Genomic DNA, 21,753 nt, shown 5'->3' with positions numbered 1-21,753 from the left:
TAGGCCTACTTAACTTTTCAGTGACTATTACAGTGTGCCCCTGGAGATACGACGTGCATTAAGGGGTTAAATGAAATTGAAGGGTGCCAGTCTAACTCTAACAGATTATGTAATATGATGTGGTAATGTGAAGGTAAAATGATGATGTAACATATGACAACAATCCAATGTGAGGATCTCGCCTCCTATTTATTGTTACTTACACTTCAATTACAATTAGCAAAAAACTGCGAAGTACATTATTACATTACATTACACTTAGCTGCCACGTTTTATCCAAAGCTACTTGCCGTTATTTAAGTGCAGGGTATTAGTTGCAGGCCCTGGAGCAATGTGGGATTGTATGTGGTTGATGTTCTGCATTCTTCATGTTTAGCCTTTGCTGTACAAGTTAGTGAGCAGTTATGAATAACTTGAGTATAAGAATTCGTTGTCTATTAGATTCTTATTGTAGTTTAGGCCATTAAGCCCAGGTTTTCCATTAATGCCATTTGCCATTAATTAAGCCATTTAGAGAAGGATTTATGTTGTTGTTGTTGTTTTGCTTTTAGTCTCAGTTTGATGATGTCATGGCTACGCTGATGTCAGGGGCAACAGTTTGAATGCCAACCGTTGTACCAGAGGTGGCCAAAGTAAAAGTAGAAGTAAAAAAAAAAAAAAGACAAAAAAAACCTGCCATCGTTTCCTTTCAACAAAAGTAACTTCACTGAGTAACTGGTCAGTAATGCACCTGATTCTGTGCTGGTTGGATCATATTTCAAGTTTTCCCTTTTTAGGGTTTTAGGGTTTGTTTTTTTCAGTAACAGCAACATCTAGTCACCTCATTAGGTACATTTGAGTAATGGCTGTAACCGCTATGTAATATGGCATGTTGGTAACACTTTATTTTAGCGTTACATCTATTAGCACTAACTTACTGGTCTTACTAAGGTTATATTGGTAATGAATCCCTAATTGTGCACGAACAAGACATTTGCGAACACATGCCTAACAAATGTTTGAATTTGCTTAGTACATGCCTTACATGTTACGTGTACAGGCATTAACATTGTATGTGTTAATGCTAATAGATGTAACGCTAAAATAAAGTGTTACCAGCACGTTAGTAAATGTTAGTAACGGTTGGGAAAATATTTGGAGTAGGCCTATGTTAAGATTTCTTAAAATGTAAACAAAATCTTCCCCCATTAGAATAGCTCATATCTCGGAAAGGGCCGAGCCAAAAAATGCAGCCTCACCGGGTACAGACAAGTCAAGGGTAGTGTGAGCGATGCAACAGCATATTGAAATTGGCAGGAGTGCTCCTTTAAGGGTTTTGGAAGAGGATGTTTAATTATGCTACAGTGGCATAGTGGTTAGGGTGGTGGTCTTAAGCTCAGAGGGTTGTAGGCTCAAATCCCATGTTACCTCTCCCTACACCTCCATCCATGGCTGACCCTTGGCATGGCCCGTGAGGTCATGGCAAGGCTTTGAATAAAAAGCGCCTATGTGTAATGTAATGTAACGTTTAAGAGGATGTCTAATTATGCAATGTGAAATGATACAGTACATGCATGCTGTAAATGTGTCCATTTTTTTCAATATATAAACACATTTGATTCACTCCGTAACCTGCAACCATAGGGAATGCTAATATTTACTTGACAATGATTAAAAAGATGTTACAGGAAATCAATATCACTGAGATAAGATTTATTTGACATTTGAAAACAAGAAATCATGATAGAGGCAAATGTAGTGAACGTCTCGGGCTTTACAGGGGGTCCTATGTGCTTTAGTGAAGGTCTCGGGTTTTACAAGGGGTCCTATGTGCTAATAATGATAGAGGGGCAAATGAGAGAAATTTAGCGAACGTCCCGGGTTTTACAGGAGGTCCTATGTGCTTTTACAGGGGGTCCTATGTGCTTTTACAGGGGGTCCTATGTGCTTTAGTGAACGTCTCAGGTTTTACAGGGGGTCCTATGTGCTTTCTTGCTATTTATTAATAATTAGCACAACAGACATGAATTTCAGGATTCCGGCATACGTGTGTTTGGTTGGTTAATTAAAATGTATTCAAAAATACAAGTAATAGAAGTGGTACAGGTGGTCTTCTGTAGGTTTGTATGGTAATAAATGTTCATGCACAAATTATTCTATGTCCCTTAGTAACCAGCAGCCATGGGGGACGGTGAAATGTCCGTGTTTGGCGAAGCTGCCATCTACCTGCGTAAGCCAGAGAAGGAGAGACTCGAGGCCCAGAGCAAGCCCTTCGATGCCAAGAGCGCCTGCTATGTGGAAGACAAGGAGGAACTGTACCTGAAGGGTACCATCATTAGCAGAGAGGGCGGCAAAGTTGTTGTTGAAACTCTTGACACCAAGGAGGTTTGTCTGCATTTATACCCAACACGACACACATTATGCCTTATCTCAAAACATAGTAAAAAGAGAAGTCCGCAACACTGCTTGTCTATTGTGTATTTAATCGAGCAACTTGGATTTACTCTCATTGTCCTGCACCTGGCCCATCGGGTGGGATGTGCACACATCTACTCCTCTGAACTTATCTCAAAACATGCCATCATGCCAGAGGACTAAGATCACACGCTGACCTGAACCGTCTATTACGCCCTTGCATGTCCACTTGTGCTTCACAATGCCTGTGACAGGTTACGTTTAGGTATGTTTATAGTCAGGGCACAATCTTGCCACTTCTCGTGCTTGTTTTGCTGTTCTTGGCAAAAGAAAAGCAGCAGAAACGTTGCTTACAGGTTAGGCATGGCTTCGGTCAGGGCACACCAGAGAATTACAATTTTCAACACAATTTCGCCACAGCAACAGACATTTGCAGACAAGGCAGGAAAACTGAGCAAACGCCACAGCAACAGACATTTGCAACAAGGCGGGAAAACTGAGCAAACCTTGTCACGTGACAAAAGTACTTTCTTGTGGCGTTGAGGACCATGATTAAAAGGCGTGGTACCACAACACGGAATGCACTTGTGTGAAATTAATACGCCTTTGCATGATGACAGTCTGCGTATCTTCATTTGAAGATATACTGCATTTTACAGCAAGTATCTTTCCACAATTTCATACAGGAAAGGACTGTTAAGGATGAACAAGTCACCCCCATGAATCCTCCCAAGTACGACAAGATTGAGGACATGGCCATGATGACCCACCTCAATGAAGCTGCTGTCCTGTATAACCTCAAAGAGCGTTATGCAGCATGGATGATCTACGTAAGCTTTTGCCTTTTCTGGTTAAATTAACTTTTACAAAGTTGAAATGAGTAGGATATGAATCTACTCTTTTCTGTTCTTCAGACCTACTCTGGGCTTTTCTGCGTCACTGTGAATCCCTACAAATGGCTCCCAGTGTACGATCAATCTGTGGTCACTGCCTACAGAGGCAAGAAGCGCATGGAGGCCCCACCCCACATCTTCTCTGTCTCTGACAACGCCTATCAATTCATGTTACAAGGTAAGAATTGTTTTGTTGGGGACATGCTGGTTGTGGGCCTCAAATTCCGCAACTGTGAGCATAGAGTGCACATATTTGATTCAGAAGGATCAGAGGACAACACACAATATTGGAGGTATCATGCAGGTGGCAGATGGCCTAGGGGACTCTGATTAATGTTTCCTTGGTGCACCACACCCAGAATCGACATGAAAACACGTTCTACACGTGCAACGTGTTCGTGCATGGGATGTGCGCGCACACGCATACCCTGCAGCAAGCATATCCACAGCCTGAATTTACATATGAAATAACAACACATATAAAGCCAGTCTTCAAAAGCATAATAATATGTTTTGTACCCTCAACAGACAGAGAAAACCAGTCTGTCCTGATTACGTGAGTTCGATCACATTTTCTACGGCCTAATTATGCTGAGCATTTTTGCTTATGTATTGATACAGATTTTAAGTGGCTAACTTGTAATATCTCTTGGGTAACCTAGTGGAGAATCCGGTGCTGGAAAAACTGTCAACACCAAGCGTGTCATCCAGTACTTTGCGACCATTGCAGTTGGAGGAGGCAAGAAGAAGGACGATGCTCCAGCTGCCACTTCACAGCTGAAGGTAGGAGCCGTTCAAAAATGACACCCTCGAGCACCTGCTCCCCAAAATGTGCACGCCACTGAATGGCACAATATTTTCACAAATGTGAAAAACTCCAACCCATATTGTGCAAAAATGTTAAAACTTCTTTTGGAATTTCACTAATACATTGATTCCTTTTGAAGGGCTCTCTTGAGGACCAGATTATTGCTGCCAATCCTCTGCTGGAGGCTTATGGTAATGCCAAGACTGTGAGGAATGACAACTCCTCCCGTTTCGTAAGTCCCAATTCTGAAACAAAACTGCACTTGTTGTAAAATCCATTTCAGAAAATAACTGCACTTGATGTAAACATTCCACTTTTCCACATGATCAAGAAATAAATAATTATTTAATGTCTCCTACTCTCTTATACAGGGTAAATTCATCAGAATTCACTTTGGCACAAGTGGAAAACTGGCCAGTGCTGATATTGAAACTTGTAAGTTGTTGTTTGTTGATTGCAATGTACGTATTGCTCATGTTAGGTTAGGTTGTTAGTTTTGCTATTACTTTCATATTATTTAATTACTCTTCTATGGAGCACATATTGAGAAAAATAAAAATGGTCTATAGAATAAAAACACACAAGAAATTATATGCTTTCCATAGACCTGCTGGAGAAGTCTAGAGTGACATTCCAGCTGTCTGATGAGAGAGGCTACCACATCTTCTTCCAGATGATGTGCAACCACATGCCCGCAATCATTGGTGAGCTATAAACCTTACGCTTACATTTCAAAAAGCTTTCCATGGAAATACATGTCTACCTGACCAGGTGTGCATCTCGCAATAACAATGCTACTTAGCCTTACATGCAACATTTACTAACATTCTCTAAGATCATTCTTAAAGTTGCTCTCAAGGAACACAGTTCACATTTGTGGTGCTGAAATACGGATATTTGCTTCCTTCGTTATGTTGTTGCTGTGTCAACTGTGATTCCATGATAATTGCTTTGTACACTTGTGTGTTAAAATGCCAACTTCAAGCGCGGGTTTCTTCATTTCCCTTCATATCCTGTGGCTATCTCTGTGTAATGCCCTCAATAATCAATCTTAGTGCATTATGACTACTCCAGACCACTCTTAGAATTACAGTAAGTGTCATCCTACCATCACTACGATTCTTGGATGAAAAAGGTTTTGGGAAACGGTCCATGAACTCAGTGGCGGTGTTTGGTTGCAGTATCTAACACGCGTAAAATTGGCATTAACTACGCAAGTTAACTAATGAACGAATAGTGTACGCGCACGCGTATCCTACAGCAAGCATACCGCGAGCCTCACGGTTAAGCACTACTGAACTCCTTTTGTGAAACACCGTCCTGATTGTACTTCTTTCCTGAACAGAGATGTGTCTGATCACAAACAACCCATACGACTTCCCCATGTGCAGTCAGGGTCAGATCACTGTGGCCAGTATCAATGATGCTGAGGAGCTGCAGGCCACTGACGTAAGATAAGCACAATTACCAGATTATTTCAAGGATATACTATGCCTTCCTCAGATCATATTTGTGGAGTAGCCTTTCAGGAGTATAAAAGCTTTGATTGTGCTATTCACTCCAGGAAGCCATTGACATCCTGGGTTTCACTAATGAGGAAAAACTCACTATCTACAAGCTGACTGGTGCTGTGCTTCACCACGGCAACATGAAATTCAAGCAGAAGCAGCGTGAGGAGCAAGCTGAGCCTGATGGCACTGAGGGTAGGTATCAGTTACAGTTCATTAATGAATACAGAAAATAATTGTTGAATAAGCTGCATTGGGCTTGGATCATAGCCTGTGTTGTCATTGTGTAGATATAATTTATACTGCATGATACAATGTCTTGTACATTTATATAGATGCTGACAAAGTCGCTTACCTCATGGGCCTGAACTCTGCTGACATGCTTAAGGGTCTGTGCTACCCAAGAGTGAAGGTCGGAAATGAGTACGTCACCAAGGGACAAACTGTGCCACAGGTAATATTTCAATTATTAGTCATATCTTGAAGAGAATACACTATTTGAAAGGAGTCCGTTTTTGGAATACTGTACCTAAGCAACTAAAATGTATACAAGAATGTTGAAAACCATTCATGTTTGTAGTCATGCGACAACCACACTTAGTTACAATCTTTATTTTTTCAATCTATTTATTTACTGTATTTAGACTACTAGTAGTATGAACTGAATTAGAAATATTCAATACATATTTCATTTTCTGTCATTTTAGGTCAACAATGCAGTGTCTGCCTTGGCCAAGTCAGTTTATGAGAGGATGTTCTTGTGGATGGTCATCCGTATCAACCAGATGTTGGACACCAAGCAGCCAAGACAGTTCTTCATTGGTGTGCTGGATATTGCTGGCTTTGAGATCTTCGATGTGAGGACTGACCTGATGTTACAAATAGTTAACTGTTTGGCAGGTTGATAATGTTCTTACAGGTGTTTTTTACTTATTTAAGTTTAACAGCATGGAGCAGCTGTGCATCAACTTCACCAATGAGAAACTGCAACAGTTCTTCAACCACCACATGTTCGTCCTGGAGCAAGAGGAGTACAAGAAAGAGGGTATTATTTGGGAGTTCATTGACTTCGGTATGGACTTGGCTGCTTGCATTGAGCTTATTGAGAAGGTAGGACTTTTGCCATGATATTGTTCATTCATGATAATTCATATCAGTTTTCAACCCTTAAAGAAATGTATTTTTTATGTTAAAACAGCCCATGGGTATCTTTGCCATCCTTGAAGAGGAGTGCATGTTCCCCAAGGCCTCTGACACCACTTTCAAGAACAAGCTGTATGACCAGCATCTTGGCAAGAACAATGCCTTTGTGAAGCCCAAGCCTGTCAAGGGCAAGCCTGAGGCCCACTTCTCCCTGGTGCACTATGCCGGCACTGTGGATTACAACATCGCTGGCTGGCTGGACAAGAACAAGGATCCACTGAACGATTCTGTTGTGCAGCTGTACCAGAAGTCATCCGTGAAACTGCTGCCTGTCCTGTATCCACCAGTTGTTGAGGGTAACTTTTTTCACAGAACATCTCACACATTTTAACAATTACTGGGAAGCAGATCAAATATCTTCAGGCTATATTCATAATTAAATTCACTTTCTCAGTATTTTAAATTATAATGCATATTATTTACATACTCGATTATTTATAAACTCAATATTTGCATTCTAATCTAAAGAGAAGGGAGGCAAAGGTGGCAAGAAGAAGGGTGGTTCCATGATGACCGTGTCCTCTGCTTTCAGGGTATGTATCACAATGTGACATGGTCAAATACATGGCATTAGTTTTAAAATAATTGTCATTATTAGAGAATGCAATGAAGAACTGACATTGTTAAAGTCACGTGTTAATGTCAACAGGAGAACTTGGGCAAACTGATGACCAACTTGAGGAGCACGCATCCTCACTTTGTGCGTTGCCTGATTCCTAATGAAATTAAGAAACCAGGTAAGAGCATTTTCGGAGAGATAAGCTTATGTATTTATTTTGAAGTGTCTCTTACTTATCCATCATTTTAATTTTTGTCAAAGTCAAATTCTGGCATTCTCATAGGTTATATGCAGAACTTCCTGGTCATCCATCAGCTCAGGTGCAACGGTGTGCTTGAGGGTATCAGAATCTGCAGAAAGGGTTTCCCAAGCAGAATCCTCTACGCTGACTTCAAGCAGAGGTAATATGGATGTTAAATAAAATATTGTGCATGTTGAATGATGGGTTTGCAAGGGAAAGCTAATTTTTGTGTTGGTTATGTCCAGATACAAGGTGCTGAATGCCAGTGTCATCCCTGAGGGGCAGTTCATTGACAACAAGAAGGCTTCTGAGAAGCTCTTGGGGTCAATTGATGTTGATCACGAGCAGTACAAGTTTGGACACACTAAGGTAAACATGTTGGACACATTTCTTTTTCCTAGAAATGTAAACGCATATTATGCTATTATTTATATTTCTATATAGAAGTTTTCATGAAAATGCTGTCTTGTCCTCTCAGGTGTTCTTCAAGGCTGGTCTGCTGGGTACCCTTGAGGAGATGCGTGATGAGAAACTGTGTATCCTGGTCACAATGACTCAGGCTCTCGGCCGTGCATACCTCATGAGGAGGGAGTTTGTCAAGATGATGGAAAGGAGGTATTGTCTATTGGTTTATAATATGACAAATATTTAAGAGATTGGTAGAGTAGAGTAGAGTATCATTAATTAATCCCCAGGGAAATTGGTATATAATATGCCAGATTTATAAAAGCAATCTCTTCAGTTGACTAAATTATAACAACGCTTTACAAAAAAATAATCCCTCATCATGTCAAAGTTGAAACACTGCACAACACTGGTTAAATTTCAAGTGCACAGAATTGGCTTTGATCCTAAAGTGTTAAGCCGCGAACACACCAGGGCGTTGTTTCTCAAAGCCAAAGTAGCTAACCTAATAGCAACTCTCCTGATTAGATACTAAAATAGTAGCTAACTCGTGTATCTCGACAGCTAGCACATGGAGTGAACTACTGCTTGGAGTAAGCTAGACTCTGAAGTCTTTTATTGTTTTCACACCTGGTCCCCTTTAAGTGAACCAACTCAGTCCTCTTTAAGTGGACCAAAAAGCGAACAGACAACAAAAGGACTCAGTTCTGTTTTTGTTCATATTGTGAGTGTATTAAATAAAGAACTCACTGATCTTTCTGATCCTGTTAGACATTTATGGTGTGTTGCGAAGGGGAGTAGAGTTGCCCAGCTGGGACTCAAACCCAGACCTTCTGAGGTAGTAAACTGGGGCTCTGACCGCTACACCAAAGAGCCAGGCACATTGGTGTGACAGTCAGAACACACCGACAACCCTAGTGATGGTCACTCCATCACACTGCCTTCCCCTTCGGGAAGCGCTTCACACACTCATGGTGTCCCTCACGCAACTGCCCATCATGCTTCTCCCATCCAGTGTGCCCCGTCATCAATGCTTCACCCATCACTGGAGTCACCAATCGTGGGGATCCCTCTGATGAAATTATGGCACACACACATTGGGTACGCTTCCGATGGCCTCACGGTAGCCATCCCACGTCTGACACCATTTTTAACAAAGGGGAGTAGAGTTGCCCAGCTGGGACTCCAACCCAGACCTATCTGGGGTAGTAAACTGGGGCTCTGACCGCTACACCAAAGAGCCAGGCTCGTTGGTGTGACAGTCAGAACACACCCACAACCCTAGTGATGGTCACTCCATCACAGGGTGTATCACTCTTAATTTTTTTATCATCCCTGTCCTCTAGAGCCCTCCTTAAGTGATTACAGCTAGTCACGAGTGTAACTCGTCAGAACTCATTAGCAAACCGAACTGAGACTACGTCAACCACTACACCAAAGAGCCAGGCTCGTTGGTGTGACAGTCAGAACACACCCACAACCCTAGTGATGGTCACTCCATCACAGGGTGTATCACTCTTAATTTTTTATCATCCCTGTCCTCTAGAGCCCTCCTTAAGTGATTACAGCTAGTCACGAGTGTAACTCGTCAGAACTCATTAGCAAACCGAACTGAGACCACGTCAACCAAGATCTCAGAACGGTTCGCTTCTGAGGGGTCTGGGTATGCTTTTGAGTGTTCACATATATGGCAAAAATGCTGAGTCACTACTCTAAGTTCACTTTGGCGAAGGAACCAGGTGTGAAAACGCTGTTTGAAAGTGAGGGGCCTCCTATCCGTATCTAAAAACTATTGAAGTGGAGTTTAAATAAAGCTAGAGTAAATTCATGAAGTCCAGACATCACCTCAGCCCCCTCAAGTAACACACAGCGCGAGTCTACGTGTGACTCCACCCATTGGCTAAACTTGTGGTACCTATTTGACCACAAACGTGTCAATTCATCTTAATCCTGTGGTGCAAAAGCAGGAAAAATAAATTGACATGCACACAAAGTCATGTTAAAGCTGTGAGAGCATTCACAACATAAATTCATGTTATTTCATTTCTTTTTGAAGAAAATATGCTATGGCTTTAGAATCTGACATCGCCCTCACTAATGATATAATTTTATCTGCATAACGACTGAATTTTGTTTCATGTCGAGGTGTAATTTGGAAGATATTTGGATTAGAAAATGTTACTCCCGCAAGGTCACCATATGAAGTTTGAACTATCTAGAAAAATCAGCACAGCTTCCATTACGGTGGCATAGTGAGATAAATGCTTGCCTCCTAAAGCAAGGCCATGTGCCATGCAGGTTTGGATCCACAATGAAACATGGTGAAAGGAAAACTTGAAATCATGTTTTGTACCCTACAGCTTAACACTCAACTTCCCTTGACTGCACGTGTGTTGGTAATGCACAAAATAAATGATCTATTTTGCCAGATTTTTCAACTTGCATGTCTTATAATTGTGGGATTTCAACAATGTGGATTCGAACCTGCGTCCAGACGGCATCGCTTTTGTCTCTTCTGTCTCCCTAGAAAGTCAATTACTTACATCACCAGTGTCGCTCGAGATGCTTCTAGTGTGTTGTTAGTTTCCATTACAAACTTAAAGTACGGAGATGCCCTCTTCACTATCCAGTTTTCCCTTATTTCTGTAAGCCGCTACTAATGTCTGACCATCCTCTGTGTGTGTGTGTGTGTGTGTGTGTGTGTGTGTGTGTGTGTGTGTGTGTGCGTGCGCGCGTGCGTGTGTGCGTGCGCGCGCGCGTGTGTAGGCCTCACAGAATTTCATATTATCCAACTGGTTTGAACTGAAAGATCTAACAAAATGCACACATCCTTCAAGCTGTGACATTATTTCTATAGGGAGGCTATTTTCACCATCCAGTACAACATCCGTTCATTCATGAGTGTCAAGAACTGGCCATGGATGGGAGTGTACTTCAAGATCAAGCCTCTTCTGAAGAGTGCTGAGACTGAGAAGGAGCTGGCCACTCTTAAGGAGGAGCATGAGAAACTGAAGGAAGCCCATACCAAAATGGAGGCCAAGAAGAAGGAGCTTGAGGAGAAGATGGTCGCTCTGGTGCAGGAGAGGAATGACCTGCAGCTCCAAGTGTCATCCGTATGTTTGCTATTGATGTATTTAGCAAATAACTTTGTATGTTATCATTGTATACCATAAAAATCCCTTACATTTCTTAATTGCAATGACGTGATATATATATGCCCTATTCCCTCAGGGATCTGAAACTCTGAATGATGCTGAGGAGAGGTGTGAGGGTCTGATCAAGAGCAAGATCCAGCTCGAGGCCAAACTCAAAGAGATAACTGAGAGAATGGAGGATGAAGAGGAAGTCAATGCTGAGCTGACTGCCAAGAAGAGGAAACTGGAGGATGAGTGCTCTGAGCTCAAGAAGGACATTGATGATCTGGAGCTGACACTGGCCAAAGTGGAGAAGGAGAAGCATGCCACAGAGAATAAGGTTAACAAAACATAAACATAGATATGGATATCGAGATGTATTTATTATTGGCTATTATCTAAGATCTGAGGAATGCCTGAGGAATGACAATACACTTATTCAGGTCAAGAACCTGACTGAGGAGATGGCTGCTCAGGATGAGTCCATTGGCAAGCTGACAAAGGAGAAGAAAGCCCTCCAGGAGGCCCATCAGCAGACTCTTGATGATCTCCAGGCAGAGGAAGACAAAGTCAACACTCTGACCAAGGGCAAGACCAAGCTTGAGCAGCAAGTGGATGATGTAAGTTGGTTATCTATATGTATGCAATAAGTGTGAATAAGCACTTCATGGAGGCAGAACAACTTTAGGAAATGTTGCAGTTATTTGCAGGGTATTGGTTATTCTCCCTTGAGCAGTATTGGGATAGGTTCCTTGCTCAAGGGAACCTCAGCCATGGAGTGTGGTCAGTAGTGAAATGGTGGAATTCAAACAGGCAACCCTCTGATCTAAAGTCTACTTCCCTAACCATTAGGCTATGGCAGCCCATATCGTACATAGAGTTAAGCCTATAAGTCCCTTGTGCAGAGAGTTATGTTCCTGGCTAACATGTAAATGCCATTCTGCAGTGTTATCCATGTACTTTTGCAATCAATATACTTATGTTTATTTATTTTGTAGCTTGAGGGTTCTCTGGAGCAAGAGAAGAAGCTCCGCATGGACCTTGAGAGAACCAAGAGGAAGCTTGAGGGTGACCTGAAACTGTCCCAGGAGAACATCATGGATCTGGAGAATGACAAACAGCAGTCTGATGAGAAGATGAAGAAGTAAGAATCTATTAAATAGTTTGTCGATTTACGTAATATGAGTAAGCCTTAAAACTCAAAAAGCACATTTGTTGATTCTTGACATTTTAAGGAAGGACTTTGAAACCAGCCAACTTCAAAGCAAGATCGAAGATGAACAATCACTTGGTGCTCAGCTTCAGAAGAAAATCAAAGAGCTTCAGGTATGTTTTTACAGGGAGAAAATGTATTTGCATAGCAAGAGATATGTTGACATCGTTAGACATTCCACCAAACTTTCATAATTCCAATAGGCCCGCATTGAGGAGCTTGAGGAAGAGATTGAGGCTGAGCGTGCAGCTCGTGCCAAGGTTGAGAAGCAGAGAGCTGATCTCTCCAGGGAACTTGAGGAGATCAGTGAGAGGCTGGAGGAGGCTGGTGGTGCCACTGCTGCTCAAATTGAGATGAACAAGAAGCGTGAGGCTGAGTTCCAGAAGCTACGTCGTGACCTTGAGGAGTCCACCCTGCAGCATGAAGCCACTGCTGCCGCTCTGCGCAAGAAGCAGGCCGATAGCGTTGCTGAGCTGGGAGAGCAGATTGACAACCTCCAGCGTGTCAAGCAGAAGCTTGAGAAGGAGAAGAGCGAGTACAAGATGGAGATTGATGACCTCTCCAGCAACATGGAAGGTGTTGCTAAGGCTAAGGTAAGAAGGTTACACAATCTGGTTTATTAAAGCTAGTAAAATATACTACTGCCATTGTTATAAAACGTACTACATTGTCATTGGTTTTAAAAAAAAATATATATTCCAATTGGGAAGGGGTGTGTTTCCCAACAGCATCGTTGCAAACTAAATTAGCAAATTATTTGGTTGCAAAGCAAACTGTACTGAGACCTTCATTGACGTGGTCTCAGTACGTTTTGCATATGAGTCCTGACAAGTTGTAATCAAGTAAGGAGAGCTCTAGATGGCCGGGTATGATTAAAAGGGGGACTGGCAAGCCATAAAAGCCTAACAGGACCAGTAAGAACAGTCAATTATTTTTGTAACACACTCACAATATGAAGAGAAACAGAACTGAGTCCTTTTGCTGTCGGTTCACTTTTTGGTCCACTTAAAGAGGACCGAGTTTGTTTCACTTAAAGGGAACTTGATCGAGAAAACCCTATAAGTTAGCAAATGATCTGGTTGCAAAGCCATCTACAAAGTTGCTAACTGGTTAGCAACAACATTTTCAAGTCAAGTAATGGCTTGATAACTCTCTTTTCAATGAAACAGGCCAATCTGGAGAAGATGTGCCGCACCCTTGAGGACCAGTTGAGTGAAGTCAAGGCCAAGGGAGACGAAAACCTTCGCCAGGCCAATGAACTGAGTGCACAGAGAGCCAGGCTGGAGACTGAAAATGGTATCATTGCATAGGTTTTTTTAAGGGATTTGTTTTGGTCTTTTACGACTATTGATGATAGGACAGTGTGAGAGGTTGACAGGAAGCGAAAGGTGAGAGAGACGGGGAGGGGTCTGCAAATGACCCGGGCCGGGAATTGAACCTGAGTCGGCCTATTGGCAGACGAGTGCCCTACCGGTTGGCCACAGCAGGGCCAATCATTGCATAGTCTTGCAGACTGGGAAGTACAACTACACAGTCTTCCTGTGCTAGTAGGCCAGGTCTTGATGTTATGAAATCAGACCATGTTAAGATCACTTCCAGTGTAATTTGTAGAGATGCACCGGATCCAAGATCCGGTTCCGGATCCAGCAGGATAATAGGGTTTTTCACAGGATCCGGTTCCAGGATCCAGGATCCAGGATCCGGTAGCCGAGGCTTTTCAGTCAAAATAGTTTGAGCCAGCGTGATAAAAATGGCCCACGTGTGTGAGTAGGCTATGTGTTTCAACCCTTTGGTAGGATCCGGTATCCGGTTCCGGATCCGGCAGGATCTTAAGCAGTGGATCCGGTATCCGGCAGGATCCTAAAAATCAGGATCCGGTGCATCTCTAGTAATTTGTAGGACTATTATTACTGTATTTGTGTGGGTATGTGTGTGCAGGTTTGTGACTACTTTCTCACATGAACCCCGGACAATTGGCGCCGTACGGCAGCCTCCAGAGCTGGTGTGTGAATGTGGAGATGTGTAGGCATTATGTGCGTGCGTGTGTGTATTTTGAAAGCGCTTTGAGTCAACTTCATAGTTGTGATACTGCGTTATATAAATCCATGTTGTAGTGCATTGTATTGTAATGTTTGAAAAAGTAACTTCATAGATGTATAGGTTTTTATTCTATCTTCCCCATAAAAGTATTCATATACTGTATGTACAATAAAGGTGAGATGGGTCGTCAGCTGGAGGAGAAGGATGCCCTTGTGTCTCAGCTGTCCAGGAGCAAGCAGGCCTACACCCAGCAGATTGAGGAGCTGAAAAGAGCTAATGAGGAGGAAGTCAAGGTAATTCAACTTTTAAAAAGTGTGGACAATATGACAGTGTAATTTGTATTGTGAAAACGGCTACCTTGAAACAATTCTGTGTAATACTAGGCCAAGAATGCCCTGGCCCATGCTGTTCAGTCTGCCCGCCATGACTGCGACCTCCTGAGGGAACAGTTTGAGGAGGAGCAGGAGGCCAAGGCTGAGTTGCAGCGTGGCATGTCCAAGGCCAACGGTGAAGTTTCTCAGTGGAGGGCGAAGTATGAAACTGATGCCGTCCAGCGCACTGAGGAGCTTGAGGAGGCCAAGTATGTTTCACTAACAAAAACACACTGTATATATTGATAATAGAGCACCGAAAGCACCATGAATGGGAGATACAGGGCATTTAGGAGAAAACTTTGGATTACTTGGAAAAAATGACTTTATTCTAAAAATAATTTAAACAATTTTAATAAACTTGGCAAATCATGCCCTTACTAGACCAAATCCTTAATCCTTAATTAGGAAGAAGCTTGCCGCAAAACTGCAGGAAGCTGAGGAGCAAATTGAGGCTGTTAACTCCAAGTGTGCTTCTCTGGAGAAGACCAAGCAGAGACTCCAGGGTGAGGTTGAGGACCTCATGATTGATGTGGAGAGATCCAATGCCCTTGCTGCCAACCTGGACAAGAAGCAGAGGAACTTTGACAAGGTTTCATCTCAGAAAAATCTTCAGCAAGAATTTTTTGGGGGAAGTTTTATTTGCATGCAATGTTGACAAGCAATGCCTCTGCTCTTTTAAAGGTTCTGGCTGAGTGGAAGCAGAAGTTTGAGGAGGGTCAGGCTGAGCTTGAGGGTGCCCAGAAGGAGGCTCGCTCTCTCAGCACTGAGCTCTTCAAGATGAAGAACTCTTATGAGGAGGCTCTTGACCAGCTGGAGACTCTGAAGAGGGAGAACAAGAATCTCCAACGTGAGTCAAAATAACCTTAATTCCAGTTTCAAAACATGTTCCAAATGACGTAAATCCAGAATTAAGCAGCAATGATAGAATGTCCATACATTGATTTTGAGTGAAATGGGGATGTTTCCACTGTTCAACAGAGGAGATCTCTGACCTGACTGAGCAGCTTGGTGAGACTGGAAAGAGCATCCATGAGCTGGAGAAGGCCAAGAAGACTGTTGAGACTGAGAAGTCTGAGATCCAGTCTGCTCTTGAGGAGGCTGAGGTAAAACAAAATGCAGTACATGTCATCTAACAGCGGGATTAGTAATAATATCTAAATCGGAAGAATCTAACTGGTTATGAAACTCTGTGATGTATTCCAAAAGGGAACTCTTGAGCATGAGGAGTCCAAGATTCTTCGTGTCCAACTTGAGCTGAACATGATCAAGGGTGAGGTTGACAGGAAGCTTGCAGAGAAGGATGAGGAGATGGAGCAGATCAAGAGGAACAGCCAGAGGGTGATTGAGTCTATGCAGGGTACTCTGGACTCTGAGGTCAGGAGCAGAAATGATGCCCTGAGAGTCAAGAAGAAGATGGAGGGAGACCTCAATGAGATGGAGGTTCAGCTGAGCCATGCTAACCGCCAGGCAGCTGAGGCCCAGAAACACCTGAGGGCCGTCCAGGGTCAACTTAAGGTGGGTACATTTAATTATAACTTGCATGAAAAATATAATTTTAAATCTTGCAAACAAGACAAGCTGGGTAAAATAAATACCTTTCCTGTCTTGTACACTAGGATGCCCAAGTGCACCTTGATGAGGCTATTAGAGGACAGGACGACATGAAGGAACAGGTTTCCATGGTGGAGCGCAGGAACGGCCTGATGGTGGCTGAGATTGAGGAACTGAGAGCTGCTCTGGAGCAGACAGAGAGAGGCCGCAAAGTGGCCGAAGCAGAGCTGGTTGATGCCAGCGAGCGTGTTGGCCTTCTGCACTCTCAAGTATGCAAAAGTAAAAGTAGTTTATTATATCAATTGTCCCATATTTAATATAAATTGAACACAGTATGGTTCATTTCCCCACTACAGAATACCAGCCTGCTGAACACCAAGAAGAAGCTCGAGTCTGACTTGGTTGTGGTCCAGGGTGAGGTCGATGACATCCTCCAGGAGTCTAGAAATGCTGAGGAAAAGGCCAAGAAAGCCATCACTGATGTAAAGAGAACCCATTAACCTTCATCATGACTACAAGTTTGAAAAATATAGACTTGTATTGGAAAGTCTGTTTTGCCATCACACAGGCTGTCATGATGGCAGAGGAGCTGAAGAAGGAGCAGGACACCAGTGCTCATCTGGAGAGGATGAAGAAGAACCTGGAAGTCACTGTGAAGGATCTGCAGCATCGCCTGGATGAGGCAGAGACTCTGGCCATGAAGGGTGGCAAGAAACAACTCCAGAAACTGGAGTCCAGGGTTCGTAAAAAAAAAAAATCTTGTTTAGAGTCAGTATTGTCCACAGTGGCTATACATGTACATAGTAAGTGACCAATAAATGAAAAAAATAAATCCAATGCCTAGGTTCACGAGCTTGAAGCAGAAGTCGATGCTGAACAGAGGCGTGGTGCTGAAGCCGTCAAGGGAGTCCGGAGATACGAGAGGAGGGTCAAGGAACTCACCTACCAGGTGGATATATAAACGCATATCAAAACAAAATTACGGCTCTGAAAAAAAAGCTTTTTTGAACAATATTTTCTTTCTTTTTTCAGACTGAAGAGGACAAAAAGAACATGGCAAGACTCCAGGGTCTTGTTGAGAAACTCCAGCAGAAGGTCAAATCCTACAAGAGGCATGCAGAGGAAGCTGTGAGTTTTATTCCTCTAGCTCTATACAGTAGTTTGCCCTAGGCAACCCTTTTCGAACAAACACACAAGCACAAATGTATTAAAAAAAAATAACAGAGTGTATGATAACATAGTTCCGCTCCTCTCAGCTGTTTCCTTCTCGACGCCCCCCATGGAGGACTGTAGAGGCCTTGTTGAGAAACACTATTCAAGCTCCTTAACCCATTTTAGTCTGATGACTCATATATGTTGTTTGACCTTTGGTGCCTGGAGCAACATATGCTGCGTTTAGGCTCTTGAGATTTTAGATTTTTTCAATACAAATGTGGGTATGTTACAGCTGAATGAACACATTCTAATGCCATATGAGGGTCTTAGGGATTAAACTCATGTCATGTTTTTTTATGTGCATCAGAGGCTAAGATATTTAGGTTTTTATAGGCTGAGGGCAATTTTCCCAAAAAGGGCTTAATCATTCAGCAGGCGTTTTTTGCAGGTGCTTTAGGCCTCAATGGGTTCATGAACACTGTTCCCCAAGAAGAACACTCTGATAGTAATTTGAAAAAAAACTTCACTACTACTGTATAGTACTATACCACTATGAGAGTACATAGGACCTTTAGTAATACATTATGACATGAGCAGTGTCATTATGTTAACTGTTTATGTATAACAGGGGACTTGTCTTAATGGGCTAATTGTGAAATGCCATTTAGTCACTATGGTGCCAAATGCTGGAACCAGCTTCCTGATCAAGTTAGAACTGCCCCAACACTGTCATGTTTGAAAATGATGTTTAAAACAGCTTTATGTTTATCAGTTTTTGGTTAAGGTACAGTAAGTCATCTACTATGTAATACTTTCTACTGTAATACTTTATCTTTCTTTCCTCTCAAGCACATAAAATGACAGTGTATGATAATGTGCGATGGCTATTGCTAATTATTTGTATCATTTGTATAATAGCTCCAAATTGTATTTCAAACGAGGGTTTGAACCAGAATCTTTTGCCAAGTAGCTACAGAATTAACCATCAGTCACCATTATTGTTTTTTTTATTCAAGAATAATAAATAAATATGACACTTCTGGTGTCCTTCCTGCTCCAAGACAATTTCATTTTTGAATTCCCGTATTAAATAAATAAAATGATGAAACACATGTAGCCTCGTTCACTCTTTGCTGATGGTCATTACAATTTTGGTGACAAGTAGGTTATAACACAGGCTCTGCATTATTGTTTATCAAGCTGGTCCCAGGCCAACAAGACTGTCTTAAAATCCATTGATTCACTATACAAGCAGGCCCTGAAGGTCCTAGATAGAAAATCTTTTCAGTACCACCATTGTCCTATACTGAGCAAGTATAATATGCTCAGCCTTGAAAACATCATACAATTTTCTGATCTGCGGCTAATCCATAAAATTATTCACAATGCAGCACCCCCACCCCTAAGAACATTTGTTCAACCCTGCTCTGAATTGATAAGCAGAACGTCAAGATCCACCATTAGGGGTGATTGTAGTCTCCCAATCCGACGAACTGCTTTTGCTCAGTCAGCCTTCTCCCTCAGGGCAACCAAAACATGGAATAGTCTACCCAGTAACCTAAAAAGTATTACTGATTATCAGGCCTTCTCAAGGGGTGTGAAAAAATGGATATTAACCAACCAGTCTTGTCAACATTATTAATGATATGTTTTTTTAAATATGACTCACACTGTATGACATTTTAGAGTGTGTGTGTGTGTGTGTGTGTGTGTGTGTGTGTGTGTGTGTGTGTGTGTGTGTGTGTGTGTGTGTGTGTGTGTGTGTGTTTTACCCATGGCCTGTGGATGTGCTTACTTGTTTATATCTTGTTTATGTTAATGTATTTTAATATTTGTTTTACCTGTCCAGGGACTGCAGATGGAAATTAGCTATATAGCTATAATCTGGCACAAGCCATCTTTTTACTTCTGTAATCAATGTGTATTGTGCATGGTCCCTGTTGAACTAAACTAAATAAACTAAAACTAAACTAAACTAAACTAAACTGCACAAAGGGGATAATCACCAAACTACTGTGTTTTTGAAAAATCAGGAGGAGCAGGCCAACAGCCACCTCACTAAGCTGAGGAAGGTGATGCATGAGATGGAGGAGGCTGAGGAGCGTGCTGACATTGCTGAGTCCCAGGTCGACAAACTCAGGGCCAAGAGCCGCGACACTGGAAAGGTAACACACATAGCACTGCGCGTTCAAATTCTACATTGCTGTTGGTACTGTACTACTGCAATCAAAACTTTGGCAACACTTTATAACAATGGATGCATAAAAAGCTTTCTATTGACTTAGTAAATAATTGACTAATGATGAACAAAAAAAACATTGACATATCTTTGTAAATGAGTGGGGAATGTTATGTTAATATTTTGTTTTAATGAAACATTTACAATTGCATTTACAGTTGCATTTTCATATTTAGAATTACATTTACAAATCTTTTGTAAATATATCAGAAATACTCTGTTAAAAGGTTTGCAAAATATTGAACATATTACTAATCGATATTTTATGAATTAACAAAAGCATAGTAAATAGTACAAACATTTGTTCATGTTTTGTTCATCATTAGTTCATTATTTAATACGTCTTATACTGCTTTTTATGCATCCGAGAGCTGAGACACTGGAAAGGTGACACACACGCAGCAGTGGGGTGGATTTCTCAAAACCAAAGTTGCTTACTACATTAGCTACTTTGTTGTTTTCAATGCATTTTCCCATTGGCAACAACCTTAAAGGGACACTGTGCAGGAAATGGTCAAAAAAGGTACTGCAACTATGCTGCTCATTGAAACTGGGCTGCCTATTGCCATATTTGACATTTACATGAAAGTTTACTCAGTAATAAACAAATATTTTCTAGTATGGTCCAAGTAGAGGCGTTTTTGCAGCTAAAAATGGCTATTTTGGGAAATTCAAAATGGCGGACCATGGAGAAGATCCCCCTTTTCATGTATGAAAAGTGCAATTTCTCCAGTCATAATGAATACTTAGAATTTGATGGTGGTGGTAAGTATTCATGAAAAAGGTAACTTTAGTGAATCGGTAGCATGGATTCTGGAAATAAACAACCTAAAATCTCACACAGTGTCCCTTTAAGTTGCTAACAGGCTAACAACCTCTCTTTTGAGAAATGCACCACTGCATGTTCACATTCTGCTGTCGATAGTGTACTACTGCAAACTCCACTGGCGTTACTATTCTAATGCAAATTCTACTTTGCACTGAGATTAAAAAAAATTCTAATGTTCTTCTAAACTTCTATTAAGTTCTACTGTATGCTTGCAAATTTGCAAAAGCACACGTATATAATGATTACAAAAAGATTAATTATTCTAAAAGTACTTTTTTCACTATTTATTATACTATTATTTCAAGTTGATTAATGATAACCTAATCTTCATTTAGTCTGCATGTTTTGATTTCTTTTCGTTTTTTCCCTTGATGTTAATTTCTTTATTCTTCTCTTTCACAGGGTGATGCTGCAGAGTGAGCTCTCCAGTGTGAGGTCTGCTGTTCTGGAGGATCCTGATTAAAGTGACTTTTCAGTAACAACATACTATTCATTCTAAAGTACGTATAATAATAAATAATAATTAAAAAAAAATCAGTTGTTTCTTTTTGTAATCAAGTTTCACATACATTTCATGTGTGTAGTAATGTGTGCAATAACTACATTACATTTCACACGTCACAAGATGTGCAACATAGTGTGGAACAGGTAACTTGGGGAAACTTAGTATTATATGCCTATTATGGTAACACTTCATTTTAAAGGGACACTGTGCAGGAAATGGTCAAAAAAGGTACTACAACTATGCTGCTCATTGAAACTAGGCTCCCTATCGCCAAATTTGATCTTTACATGAAAGTTTACTAAGTAATAAACACATAGTCATTTTCTAGTATGGTCCAAGTACAGTCATTTTTTAAGCTAAAAATGGCTATTTTGGGAAATTCAAAATGGCGGACCATGGAGAAGATCCCCCTTTTCATGAATGAAAAGTGCAATTTTTCCAGTCATAATGAAAACTTAGAATTTAATATTGGTGGTAAGTATTCTTGAAAAAAGTAACATTAGTGAATGGGCAGCATAAATTCTGGAAATAAACAACTAAAAATCTCACACAGTTTCCCTTTAACGGGGCTTTTATTACTGGGTACTTACTCATTAGGTGCAGTGGGATAATTGGTAGGGGCCTATATTAACACCTAAGTACAAATTTTTCCGCTGCTTCCGCTTCCACCATCACTCCTGAATTAGCAACAAGTGGACGCAT

The 21,753-nt window shown here is 41.4% G+C and overlaps 1 protein-coding gene across 1 annotated transcript; it reads left to right on the top strand.

The window, feature by feature from the left end:
- The first annotated feature begins 2,152 nt into the window (after nucleotides 1–2,152).
- LOC134458422 (myosin heavy chain, fast skeletal muscle-like) lies at nucleotides 2,153–20,981 on the top strand. Its single transcript, XM_063210727.1, has 39 exons — nucleotides 2,153–2,364; nucleotides 3,081–3,224; nucleotides 3,309–3,465; nucleotides 3,816–3,843; nucleotides 3,950–4,070; nucleotides 4,235–4,327; nucleotides 4,467–4,530; nucleotides 4,701–4,799; nucleotides 5,441–5,544; nucleotides 5,660–5,798; nucleotides 5,939–6,057; nucleotides 6,311–6,460; nucleotides 6,543–6,713; nucleotides 6,802–7,102; nucleotides 7,275–7,339; nucleotides 7,456–7,543; nucleotides 7,649–7,766; nucleotides 7,852–7,975; nucleotides 8,085–8,221; nucleotides 10,869–11,124; nucleotides 11,243–11,485; nucleotides 11,589–11,765; nucleotides 12,144–12,289; nucleotides 12,381–12,471; nucleotides 12,562–12,951; nucleotides 13,528–13,654; nucleotides 14,573–14,691; nucleotides 14,782–14,978; nucleotides 15,178–15,361; nucleotides 15,454–15,619; nucleotides 15,751–15,875; nucleotides 15,979–16,287; nucleotides 16,389–16,592; nucleotides 16,680–16,805; nucleotides 16,892–17,062; nucleotides 17,168–17,272; nucleotides 17,356–17,451; nucleotides 19,512–19,643; nucleotides 20,949–20,981. The coding sequence occupies exons 1-39, from the start codon at nucleotides 2,161–2,163 to the stop codon at nucleotides 20,964–20,966; spliced, it is 5,808 nt and encodes a 1,935-aa protein (XP_063066797.1). The 5' UTR covers nucleotides 2,153–2,160; the 3' UTR covers nucleotides 20,967–20,981.
- The last annotated feature ends 772 nt before the right edge of the window (nucleotides 20,982–21,753 follow it).

The sequence above is a fragment of the Engraulis encrasicolus genome, chromosome 11 (assembly GCF_034702125.1).
Source record: "Engraulis encrasicolus isolate BLACKSEA-1 chromosome 11, IST_EnEncr_1.0, whole genome shotgun sequence".
NCBI classification, from domain to species: Eukaryota; Metazoa; Chordata; class Actinopteri; order Clupeiformes; family Engraulidae; genus Engraulis; species Engraulis encrasicolus.
This window is presented reverse-complemented; position numbering and strand designations above follow the sequence as displayed.